The sequence below is a fragment of the Salmo salar genome, chromosome 21, assembly GCF_965601325.2.
Source record: "Salmo salar chromosome 21, fSalSal1, whole genome shotgun sequence".
In the NCBI taxonomy this organism is placed as follows: Eukaryota; Metazoa; Chordata; class Actinopteri; order Salmoniformes; family Salmonidae; genus Salmo; species Salmo salar.
The window spans coordinates 1696409-1709874 of record NC_138311.1 but is presented as its reverse complement, the minus strand read 5'-3'; the positions used below and the strand labels follow the sequence as shown (position 1 = coordinate 1709874).

At 44.5% G+C, this 13466-nt stretch overlaps 1 protein-coding gene across 18 annotated transcripts in view; it reads left to right on the top strand.

Annotated features, from left to right (window-relative positions):
* The window catches only part of LOC106581618 (LIM domain only protein 7), a 115782-nt gene that overhangs the window by 15831 nt on the left and 86485 nt on the right, over window positions 1–13466 (top strand). For 6 of the 18 annotated variants that reach the window (XM_045704978.2, XM_045704982.2, XM_045704983.2 and 3 more), the window contains exon 1: window positions 2525–2827. The exons of 1 other annotated variant lie outside the window; for it this stretch is intronic. In XM_045704978.2, coding sequence (XP_045560934.1) covers window positions 2821–2827 — 7 coding nt within the window. In that variant the 5' untranslated portion in view covers window positions 2525–2820. Of the gene's footprint in view, window positions 1–2521; window positions 2828–13466 lie in introns of those variants that run through there. 11 more of the 18 variants (XM_014163753.3, XM_045704984.2, XM_014163754.3 and 8 more) reach the window with 5 other exon arrangements.

Below are 13466 nucleotides of genomic sequence, written 5' to 3'. Positions count from 1 at the left end.
AGGCCTAAGTATATGCTCTCCACAAGTCATTAAGAAAATGTTTTATCTCTAAAAAAGAGTATAGAGATTGGACAATAGTTGGTATACTCCCATTTTCTCCAAATAACCATCTCCACTCGACAAATTGCTAAGAGTATTAGATGTCTCTTCTCAAGAGTTAATATGATTGAGTTTTATCTTGAGAGGTATACTGTAATGAACTCCCTAAGTTTCTTGAAGAGCAAGTGAGTGGGAAAATATTTTGAGTGTTCTGGTACGTTGAACTTACATGCAGTGCCTATGGAAAGTATTCAGACCCCTTGACTTTTTCCACATTTTGTTACGCTGCAGCCTTATTCTAAAATTAAAAAAACCCGGAAATATCACATTTATATAAGTATTCAGCCCTTTACTCAGTACTTTTGTTGAAGCATCTTTGGCAGCCTCGAGTCTTCTTGGGTATGACACCACAAGCTTGGCACACCTGTATTTGGGGAGGTTCTCCCATTCTTCTCTGCAAATCCTCTCAAACTCTGTCAGGTTGGACGGGGAGCTTTGGAGAACAGCTATTTTCAGGTCTCTCCAGAGATGTTAGATCGGGTTTAAGTCCGGGCTCTGGCTGGGCCACTCAAGGACATTCAGAGACTTGTCCCGAAGCCACTCCTACGTTGTCTTGGCTGTGTGCTTACGGTCGTTGTCATGTTGGAAGCTGAACATTCGCCCCCAGTCTGAGGTCCTGAGCGCTCTGGAGCAGGTTTTCATCAAGGATCTCTCTGTAGTTTGCTCCGTTCATCTTTCCCTCGACCCTGACTAGTCTCCCAGTCCATGCTGCTGAAAAACATCCCCACAGCATGATGCTGCCACCACCATGCCTCACCGTAGGGATGGTGCCAGGTTTCTTCCAGACGTGACTCTTGGCATTCAGGCCAAAGAGTTCAATCTTGGTTTCATCAGACCAGAGAATCTTGTTTCTCATGTTCTGAGAGTCTTTAGGTGCCTTTTGACAAACTAAAAGTGGGCTTTCATCTGCCTTTTACTGAGAAGTGGCTTCCGTCTGGAAACTCTACCATAAAGGCCTGATTTGGTGGAGTGCTGCAGAGATGGTTGTCCTTCTGGAAGGTTCTCCCATCTCCACAGAGGAACTCTAGAGCTCTGTCAGAGTGACTGTCAGGTTCTTGGTCACCTCCCTGGCCAAGGCTCTAGGAAGGGTCTTGGTTGTTCCAAACTTCTTCCATTTAAGAATGATGTAGGCCACTGTGTTCTTGGGGACCTTCAATGCTGCAAAAATGTTTTGGTACCCTTCTGTGCCTCGACACAATCCTGTCTCAGAGCTCTAACAGACAATTCCTTCGACATCATGGCTTGGTTTTTGCTCTGACATGCACTGTCAACTGTGGGACCTTATATAGACAGGTGTGTACCTTTCCAAATCATGTCCAATCAATTGAATTTATCACAGGTGGACTCCAAGTTGTAGAAACATCTCCAATGATCCTCAATGGAAACAGGATGCACCTGAGCTCAATTTCGAGTATCATAGCAAAGGGTCTGAATACTTATATAAATAAGGTATTGTTTATTTGTAATATAAAAATAAATAATTGAATCCATTTTAGAATAAGGCTGTAACGTAACAAAATGTCGAGAAAGTCAAGGTGTCTGAATACTCTCTGAATGCACTCTATTACGTTTGTATTTTTAATATGTGAATATATTAGGCTTCCGTATGGGTTTAATACTTCTAAATCAATGGTTGTCTGTATCAATATGGACTTAAAAAAATATAAAGTCCTTTGGGGTGATTTTGAGCTGTAGTAATTCTATAAATAGGACCTTTAGGATCTTTTAGGTTTCTCTGGAGACATAATGACATGTTATCCACAGCACCACAGGGTGACCAGACCTGTATCAGTGGTTTGAACCAGATCACCTGCAAAGAGAGAGCTCCCCATGTACTCACTTAAGATTGTACTTTTCTATACCAGGTATCATATGACTGTGTTCAAAACCAAAATTACCTTATTTTTGTGCAAATAAAAATATGCCAATGGTATACAAGTACTTGATAGTACTGCAATACAGATCTCAGATGCACTCTGAATCTACGCAGAGCAGTATTGTTGTCTATTCCAAATCGAAGTCTATTTTTTTGAATCCAGGAAGAGAATATTTTCTCCACTCCCTAATAGTCGCTCACAGGGAATATTTGGCTGTTAGTTTCAGTCACCTGACCTCTTGTTACATGGCAACCGCATGTTTCCAAAATAATCATCCACCCCTGAGATTCCACAGGTATTCTACAGCATGGGAGGAGAGGGAGAGACGTGTTAGAGAAAGTGTATTACAGGTTGTAGACTACACTCACTAGGTGGCAGCTCTGCTTTGCATGACTGGGGCTGGTGGGGGGTGGGACTAGTATGTAGCTCTGATGTCATTCTTCTTAGTTCCAAAAACCCTGCCCCTTTGACCGGCCCACACACTCCCACAGGTAGTTCTGGAGCTGTTAATTTGCTGCTGCCTAGCCTACCTGTGTTTGTGTGTTCTGCATTGCCACTCTCTATTTGCTACGCACACACGCTCCTACCTGCCCCCTTCTCAGTTCTTCCTGGTGGTATGAACTTTAGATGCAGCAGTGAAGTGTCGAACTGTTGCGTGTCACATCTGCCAGAGAATTCCTGAGTGATTATTGACGGTGACTGAAGGTGGACACACCTCTCTACCTATCAGTCTCTCAGTCCTGGCTGTCTGTCTGTCTACAGGACAATGTTATAGTCTTCCTCAGACTAAAAGAGGCACAGCTCTTTTGCCCAGGAGACCTCCAAGACACATCCAGTAGAGTCGATGTCAAGTAAGTGCTGCTACATATGATACACAGATTACACATATTTACATACCGATGACAATATAATAATTCAATTTTTGTCTATTGACTGTTGAAAATTCATTTTTTCGTCTATGACTGATCTGTGACTGGATCGTTATGAGACTAACTTTGAACAGTGCGAGAGACTCGCCTTTCTCCTAACTAGACTTTGGATAGATACTTCCTTGGGTGTGCAAGTGTGTGTGTGCGTGACTGGGGTGAACGTGTATCTATCTACAGTTGAAGTTGGAAGTTTACATACACCTTAGCCAAATACATTTAAACTCAGTTTTTCACAATTCCTGACATTTAATCTTAGTAAAAATTCCCTGTCTTAGGTCAGTTAGGATCACCACTTTATTTTAAGAATGTGAAATGTCAGAATAATAGTAGAGAGAATGATTTATTTCAGCTTTTATTTCTTTCATCACATTCCCCCCAGTGGGTCAGAAGTTGACATACACTCAATTAGTATTTGGTAGCATTGCCTTTAAATTGTTTAACTTGGGTCAAACGTTTCGGGTTGCCTTCGACAAGCTTCCCACAATAAGTTGGGTGAATTTTGGCCCATTCCTCCTGACAGAGCTGGTGTAACTGAGTCAGGTTTGTAGGCCTCCTTGCTCGCACACGCTTTTTCAGTTCTGCCCACACATTTTCTATAGGAATGAGGTCAGGGCTTTGTGATGGCTACTCCAATACCTTGACTTTGTTGTCCTTAAGCCATTTTTCCACAACTTTGGAAGTATGCTTGGGGTCATTGTCCATTTGGGAAACCCATTTGCGACCAAGCTTTAACTTCCTGACTGATGTGTTGAGATTTTGCTTCAATATATCCACATAATTTTCCTGCCTCATGATGCCATCTATTTTGTGAAGTGCACCAATCCATCCTGCAGCAAAGCACCCCCACAACATGATGCTGCCACCCCCGTGCTTCACGGTTGAGATGCTGTTCTTCGGCTTGCAAGCCTCCCCCTTTTTCCTCCAAACATAACAATGGTCCTTATGGCCAAACAGTTCTATTTTTGTTTCATCAGACCAGAGGATATTTCTCCAAAAAGTATGATCTTTGTCCCCATGTGCAGTTGCAAACTGTAGTCTGTCTTTTTTATGGCAGTTTTGGAGCAGTGGCTTCTTCCTTGCTGAGCGGCCTTTCAGGTTATGTCGATATAGGACTCGTTTTACTGTGGATATAGATATTTTTGTACCTGTTTCCTCCAGCATCTTCACAAGTCCTATGTTGTTGTTCTGAGATTGATTTGCACTTTTCGCAGCAAATTAGGTTAATCTCTAGGAGACAGAACGCGTCTCCTTCCTGAGCGGTATGATGGCTGCGTGGTCCCATGGTGTTTATACTTGCGTACTATTGTTTGTACATATGAACGTGGTACCTTCAGATGTTTGGAAATTGCTCCCAAGGATGAACCAGACTTGTGGGGTCTACAATTTATTTTCTGAGGTCTTGGCTGATTTCTTTTGATTTTCCCATGATGTCAAGCAACGAGGCATTGAGTTTGACAGTAGGCCTTGAAATACATCCAGGTACACCTCCAATTGGCTCAAATGACGTCAATTGCATATCAGAAGCTTCTAAAGCCATGACATCATTTTCTGGAATTTTCCAAGCTGTTTAAAGGCACAGTCAACTTTGTGTATGTAAACATCATATGATGTTTCTGTATTTTGAAAGTTATATATTTTGAAAACTTGATTTGATGACATGCAAAACATTTTGATAACATGTGTAAAACAGTACAGTGATTTCTTAAGAGCTCTCCTAATAATGCAGTGTTAATAATTATATAGGTAATGGAAAATACAAAAAAAAAAGGTGTGTTTGCGCGTATGTTTACAGTTTCTGTGTTGTTCTCCTTCTCACCTACGCACTGGGCAGAGGTGCATGCGGTATGTCGAACAACCTGTTTAGTTTTCACACAGGTGTGTCTCAGGGAGGAGGTGAGGTGGCGGGAGGTAGAGACCGTCCGCTTAAATACATTCACCACGGACGTAGCATGGAGAAACACATACACTATTAATACAAAAGTATGTGGACACTCCTTAAAATTTGTGGATTCTGCTATTTCAGGCACACCCGTAGTTGACAGGTGTATAAAATTGAGCACACAGCCATGCAATCTCCATAGACACACATTGGCAGTAGAATGGCCTTACTGAAATCACCCTTATAAGATGCAACCTTTCCAACAAGTCAGTTCGTCAAATTTCTGCTCTGCTAGAGGTGCCCCGGTCAACTGTGCTGTTATTGTGAATTGGAAACGTGTAGGAGCAACAACGTTGCTAGGAGTGTGTAGGAGCAACAACCAAATCTTCTGATTTCCAAACTGCCTCTGGAAGCAACGTCAGCACAAGAACTGTTCGTCGGGAGCTTCATGAAATGGGTTTCCATGCCCAAGCAGCACACAAACCTAAGATCACCATGTGCAATGCTAATCATCGGCTGGAGTGGTGTAAACCTTGCATTGGTGTTCTCTGGAGTAAAAATTCACGCTTCACCATCTGGCAGTCCGACGGTCGAATCTGGGTTTGGCGGATGCCAGGAGAATGCTACCTGCCCCAATGCATAGTGCCAACTGTAAAGTTTGGTGGAGGAGGAATAATGGTCTGGGGCTGTTTTTCATGGCTCGGGCTAGGTCCCTTAGTTCCAGTGAACGGAAATCTTAACGTTAAAGCGTGCAATGACATTCTAGATTATTCTGTGCATCCAACTTTGTGGCAACAGCTTGGAAGGCCCTTTCAGCATGGCAATGCCCCTGTTCACAAAGCGAGGTCCATACAGAAATGGTTTGTCTGGCCTGCACAGAGCCCTGACCTCAACCCCATCGAACATCTTTTGGGATGAATTGGAACGCTGACCGTGAGCCAGGCTTAATCACTCAACATCAGTGCCTGACCTCACTAATGCTCTTGTGGCTGAATGGAAGCAAGTCCCCACAGCAAAGTTCCAACATCTAGTGGAAAGCCTTCCCAGAAAAGTGGAGGCTGTTATAGCAGCAAAGGGGGGACCACCTCCATATTTATGCCCATGATTTTGGAAGGAGATGTTCGACGAGCAGATGTCCACGTAGTTTTGGTCATGTAGTGTTTCTGTGACGAATGGGATTTTCATGATAAATACGCTGTGTAGGAGGTGTGCCACACTACTGATGTAGTCTATTGACTCTCATGGGTGAAGTGTATTATACAGTGTACCCTTTTTACGAAGTGATTCATTAGACAAAGGTGTGTTCCAGTAATGTCTTAAAACACGAAACCACTGTGAAGTGAACCTGACCTGACATGCCAGTGAATCTCTCTCTCTGTCTCTCTGTCTCTCTGTCTCTCTGTCTCTGTGCGTCATTCAACATTGTCTAATGATGCAGCTTTAAATTAGCCACTCCTTTGATAAGGTCACGCAAGCAGCAGGTTAATTTCTCCCAGGATTCACAATGACTGTCAACCGTCCTTCTAAGGGCGCTGTCAAAGGTGTGCACGCACGCAGTAACACACACACACACATACACACACCAAACAAAGCCAACTCTGTCTGTTGGTAACTAACCACACCACACCCTCCGGACCCTAGCAACGTGGTCGGCACAGACAGAATATGAGATACAGATAAGGCAGGAGAGGGTAATGAATGGACAGATTCTACAGGAAGTATGCTCCTTTAACATATTTCACACAACCACAGCCACAGGCGGAATATATCGTTTTCAATAAAACGTCACAATACGTTAGATTTGGCTGCTGGGGGGCAAGGAGAACCCCAGCTCCGCTAAAATCAATGACAACTACATGCCATTTTCAAGGGATTGTTTACCATATGGGTAACACTTTACAATAAGGTTGCATTTGTTAAGGGTTTATAAAGGGGTTATAATGATATTAACGATTATTTAATCATTTGTAAATCCATTAATAAACTGTTATTGCATTGGTCATAATAGTGCAATAACTGGTCAAGTGTTAGCCAAATAATGAGACAATATTTACCTCCAGTAATAAACCATTTATAAATGCACTTACGATTGCTTATAAGATTAACCCTTATGAATCATCACACAACTTTATTTTCATTCGTTTTTCAGTTGAACAGTAGTTATTTTCTCACTTTTAGGTGTGATGCATTGGCACTCTGCATTGGGACCTTAAGCACTACCCTCTGTAGCGCCTTGCGATCAGATGCTGAGCAGTTGCCATACCAGGCAGTGATGCAGCCAGTCAGGATGCTCAGGTGCAGCTGTAGAACTTTTTGAGGATCTGAGGACCCATGCTAAATCTTTTAAGTCTCCGGAGGGGGAATAGGCGTTGTCGTGCCCTCTTCATGACTGTCTTGGTGTGTTTGGACCAGGATAGTTTGTTGGTGACGTTGACACCAAGGAACTTGAAGCTCCACTACAGCCCCGTCAATGAGAATGGGGGCGTGTTCGGTCCTCCTTTTCCTGTAGTTCACAATCATCGCCTTAGTCTTGATCACTTTGAGGGAAAGATTGTTGTTCTGGCATCACACAGCCAGGTCTCTGGCCTCCTCCCTATAGGCTATCTCATCGTTGTCGGTGATCAGGCCTATCGCTGTTGTCGTCGGCAAACTTAATGATGGTATTAGAGTCGTGCCTGGCCATGCAGTCATGAGTGAACAGGGAGTACAGGAGGGGACTGAGCACGCACCCCTGAGGGGCCCCCGTGTTGAGGATCAGCGTGGTGGATGTGTTGTTACCTACCCTTACCACCTGGGGGCGGCCCGTCAGGAAGTCCAGGATCCAGTTGCAGAGGGAGGTGTTTAGTCCCAGGGTCCTTAGCTTAGCGATGAGCTTTGAGGGCACTACGGTGTTGAACACTAAGCTGTAGTCAATGAATAGCATCCTCACATAGGTGTTCCTTTTGTCCAGGTAGGAAAGGGCAGTGTGGAGTGCAATATAGATTGCATTATCTGTTGTAGCAGTATGCAAATTGGAGTGTTGTCTAGGGTTTCTGGGATAATGTTGTTGAAGTGAGCCATGACCAGCCTTTCAAAGCATGGCCACAGACGTGAATGCTACAGGTCGGTAGTTATTTAGGCAGGTTTCCTTAGTGTTCTTGGGCACAGGGACTATGGTGGTCTGCTTGAAACAACATGTTGGTGTTACAGACTCAATCAGGGACAGGTTGAAAATGTCAGTAAAGACACTTGCCAGTTGGTCAGTGCATGCTCAGAGTACACGTCCTTGTAATCCATCTGGCCCTGCTGCCTTGTGAATGTTGACCTGTTTAAAGGTCTTACTCAAATCGGCTACGGAGAGCATGATCTCAGTCGTCCGAACACCTGATGCTCTCATGCATGTTTCAGTGTTACTTGCCTCGAGCATCGAAGTAATTTAGCTCTTCTGGTAGGCTCGTGTCACTGGGCAGCTTTCGGCTGTGCTTCCCTTTGTAGTCTGTAATAGTTTGCAAGCCCTGCCACATCCGATGAGCGTCGGAGCCGGTGTAATACGATTCAATCTTAGTCCTGTATTGACACTTTGCCTGTTTGATGGTTCGTCGAAGGGCGTAGCTGGATTTCTTATAAGCTTCCGGGTTAGAGTCCGGGCTACCCTTTAGCTCAGTGCAGATGTTGCCTGTAATTTATGGCTTCTGGTCGGGGTATGTACTGTGGGGACAACGTCAACAATGCACTTATTGATGAAGCCAGTGACTGATATGGTGTACTCCTCAATGCCATCGGAAGAATCCCGTAGCATATTCCAGTCTGTGCTAGCAAAACAGTCCTGTAGCTTAGCATCTGCTTCATCACTTTTTTATTGACTGAGTCACTGCTGCTTCCTGCTTTAGTTTTTGCTTGTAAGCAGGAATCAGAATCATAGAGTTATGGTCAGATTTGCCAAATAGAGGATGAGGGAGAGCTTTGTATGCATCTGTGTGTGGAGTAAAAGTGGTCTAGAGGTTTTTTTCCTCTGGTTGCACATTTAACGTGCTGGTAGAAATGAAGTAAAACTGATTTAAGTTTCCCTGCATTAAAGTCCCCGACCCCTAGGAGCGCCGCCTCTGGATGAGGGTTTTCCTGTTTGCTTACGGCTGTATACAGCTCATTGAGTGTGGTCTTTGTGCCAGCATCGATTTGTGATGGATAATATACAGTTATGAAGAATATAGATGAAAACTTTCTTAGTAAATAGTGTGGTATACAGCTTACCATGAGATACTCTACCTCAGGCGTCCCGTTGGTAGGATATTTGTGATCGTAGTTTGTCTATTTTGTTATCCAATGATTGTACGTTAGCTAATAGTACTGATGGGTGAGGCAGATTACCCACTCGTCGTCGGATCTTTACAAGGTACCCCGACCTACGTCCCCGATATCTCTGTGTCTTTCTCATGCGAATCACAGGGATTTGGGCCTTGTCGGGTGTTTGAAGTAAATCCTTTGATTCTGACTCAAAGGAAAAAAACTTCTTCCATTACGAGGTGAGTAATCGCTGCCCTGATATCTAGGAGCTCTTTTCGGTCATAAGAGATGGTGGCAGAAACATTATGTACAAAATAAGTAACAAATAATGCGAAAAAACACACTCAATAGTACAATTGGTTAGGAGACCGTTAAACGGCAGCCATCTCCTCCGGCGCCATTAAATAGCTTGAACTCTTTGGGGCATGGATTATACAAGGTGTGGCATTCAAACATTGCTTAATTGGTATCAAGGGACCTAATGTGCCTGTACTGTTGACACCAGGCAGGATGGCGCCATTGACTCATGGTGTTAATGCCAAATCCTGACTTTGTCATCAGCATGATGGAACAGGAACCGGGATGTTTTCCACTCCTCAATTGTCCAGTGTTGGTGTTCTCATACCCACTGGAGCCACTTCTTCTTGTTTTTAGCTGATAGGAGTTGAACCCAGTGTGGTCGTCTGCTGCAATAGCCCACCCATGACAAGGCCCGACGAGTTGTGCATTCAAAGATGATGTTCTTCACACCACTGTTGTACTGCCCCGTTATTGCCTGTTTGTGGCCCACTTGTTAACTTGCGTGATTCTTGCCATTCCCCTTCGATCTCTCATCAACTAGCTGTTTTCACCCAAAGGACTACCGCTGACTGGTTATTTTTGTTTTCCGCACCATTCTCGGTAAATCCGAGACACTGTCATGCGTGAAAAGCCCAGCAGGCCAGCCGTTTCTGAGATATTGGAACTAGCACGCCTGGTTCCGACGATCATACCACACTCATCCTCCTAAGTCACTAGTTTTGCCCATTCTTACATTCAATCGAATAGTCATTGAATGCCTCGATGCCGGTCTGCCTGATTTATATAGCAAGCCACGGCCATGTGACTCACTGTGTGCAGGAGCGAACCATTTTGTGAACGGGGTGGTGTACCTAATAAACTGTTCACTGAGTGCAAAAATTACACACTGTAGCATACAAATAGCTAAATAAAACTTATTTCAATATCCTTCAAATATATATGTTTATGTAGCCTATACTGTATTTATATTTGAATACAGTCATCTCTGTTTTCCTTTGAAGCGTCTTTATATCCTTGCAAAGAAATGGGCAGCTTTACATTTGTAGTCTAAAGGCAGGACGCCTGGCCGCAATGATTTGTTTTGCGTAATTGTTTTGCTTTTGTATATAAACCTGTTCAATGGAAAATCATTGCGGCATGTGTAATGGTAACGGCAAATACAGTGCATTCGGAAAGTATTCAGACCCTTTCCCTTTTTCCACATTTTATTCCGTTACAGCCTTATTCTAAAATGTAGCAAATGTATAAAAAACATAAAAAATACTTATTTACAGAAGTATTCAGACCCTTTGCTATGAGACTCACAATTGAGCTCAGGTGCATCCTGTTTCCATTGATCATCCTTGAGATGTTTTAACAACTTGATTGGAGTCCACCTGTGGTAAATTCAATTGATTGGACATGATTTGGAAAGGCACACACCTGCCTATACAGTGGGGAGAACAAGTATTTGATACACTGCCGATTTTGTAGGTTTTCCTACTTACAAAGCATGTAGAGGTCTGTAATTTTTATCATAGGTACACTTCAACTGTGAGAGACGGAATCTAAAACAAAAATCTAGAAAATCACATTGTATGATTTTTAAGTAATTCATTTGCATTTTATTGCATGACATAAGTATTTGATACATCAGAAAAGCAGAACTTAATATTTGGTACAGAAACCTTTGTTGCAATTACAGCGATCATAAGTTTCCTGTAGTTCTTGACCAGGTTTGCACACACTGCATCAGGGATTTTGGCCCACTCCTCCATACAGACCTTCTCCAGATCCTTCAGGTTTCGGGGCTGTTGCTGGGCAATACGGACTTTCAACTCCTTCCAAAGATTTTCTATTGGGTTCAGGTCTGGAGACTGGCTAGGCCACTCCAGGACCTTGAGATGCTTCTTACGGAGCCACTCCTTAGTTGCCCTGGCTGTGTGTTTCGGGTCGTTGTCATGTTGGGTCGTGGCTAGGTCTTCCATCTTCAATGCTCTTACTGAGGGAAGGAGGTTGTTGGCCAAGATCTCGCGATACATGGCCCCATCCATCCTCCCCTCAATACGGTGCAGTCGTCCTGTCCCCTTTGCAGAAAAGTATCCCCAAAGAATGATGTTTCCACCTCCATGCTTCACGGTTGGGATGGTGTTCTTGGGGTTGTACTCATCCTTCTTCTTCCTCCAAACACGGCGAGTGGAGTTTAGACCAAAAAGCTCTATTTTTGTCTCATCAGACCACATGACCTTCTCCCATTCCTCCTCTGGATCATCCAGATGGTCATTGGCAAACTTCAGACGGGCCTGGACATGCGCTGGCTTGAGCAGGGGGACCTTGCATGCGCTGCAGGATTTTAATCCATGACGGCGTAGTGTGTTACTAATGGTTTTCTTTGAGACTGTGGTCCCAGCTCGCTTCAGGTCATTGACCAGGTCCTGCCGTGTAGTTCTGGGCTGATCCCTCACCTTCCTCATGATCATTGATGCCCCACGAGGTGAGATCTTGCATGGAGCCCCAGACCGAGGGTGATTGACCGATCTGGGGAAGGGTACCAAAAAATGTCTGCAGCATTGATGATCCCCAAGAACACAGTGGCCTCAATTATTCTTAAATGGAAGAAGTTTGGTACCACCAAGACTCTTCCTAGAGCTGGCCGACTGGCCAAACTGAGCAATCGGGGGAGAAGGGCCTTGGTCAGGGAGGTGACCAAGCACCCGATGGTCACTCTGACAGAGCTTCAGAGTTCCTCAGTAGAGATGGGAGAACCTTCCAGAAGGACAATCATCTCCTCAGCACTACACCAATCAGGCCTTTATGGTAGAGTGGCCAGATGGAAGACATTCCTCAGTAAAAGGCACATGATAGCCCACTTGGACTTTGCCAAAGTCACCGAAAGAAACAAGATTCTCTGGTCTGATGAAACCAAGATTGAACTCTTTGGCCTGAATGCCAAGAGTCACGTCTGGAAGAAACCTGGCAGCATCCCTACGGTGAAGCATGGTGGTGGCAGCATCATGCTGTGGGGATGTTTTTCAGCAGCATGGACTGGTAGACTAGTCAGGATCGAGGGAAAAATTTACGGAGCAAAGTACAGAGATCCTTGATGAAAACCTGCTCCAGAGTGCTCAGACTGGGGTGAAGGTTCACCTTCCAACTGGACAACGACCCCAAGCACACAGCCAAGACAACACAGGAGTGGCTATTGGACAAGTCGCAATGTCCTTGAGTGGCCCAGCCAGAGCTTGAACCCGATCAAACATCTCTGGAGAGACCTGAAAATAGCTGTGCAGCGACGCTCCCCATCCAACCTGACAGAGCTTGAGAGGATCTGCAGAGAAGAATGGGAGAAACTATCCAAATAGAGGTACCAAGCTTGTAGCGTCAAACCCAAGAAGACTTGAGGCTGTAATCACTGCCAAATGTGCTTCAACAAAGTACTTAAAGGGTCTGAATACTTATGTAAATGTTATATTTCAGTTTTTTTATACTTTGCTCAAAAAAATAAAGGGAACACTTAAACAACACAATGTAACTCCAAGTCAATCACACTTCTGTGAAATCAAACTGTCCACTTAGGAAGCAACAATGATTAACAATAAATTTCACATGCTTTTGTGCAAATGGAATAGACAACAGGTGGAAATTATAGGCAATTAGCAAGACACCCCCAATAAAGGAGTGGTTCTGCAGTGGTGACCACAGACCACTTCTCAGTTCCTATGCTTCCTGGCTGATGTTTTGGTCACTTTTGAATGCTGGCGGTGCTTTCACTCTAGTGGTAGCATGAGACGGAGTCTACAACCCACACAAGTGGCTCAGGTAGTGCAGCTCATCCAGGATGGCACATCAATGCGAGCTGTGGCAAGAAGGTTTGCTGTGTCTGCCAGCGTAGTGTCCAGAGCATGGAGGCGCTACCAGGAGACAGGCCAGTACATCAGGAGACGTGGAGGAGGCCGTAGGAGGGCAACAACCCAGCAGCAGGACCGCTACCTCCGCCTTTGTGCAAGGAGGAGCAGGAGGAGCACTGCCAGAGCCCTGCAAAATGACCTCCAGCAGGCCACAAATGTGCATGTGTCTGCTCAAACGGTCAGAAACAGACTCCATGAGGGTGGTATGAGGGCCCGACGTCCACAGGTGGGG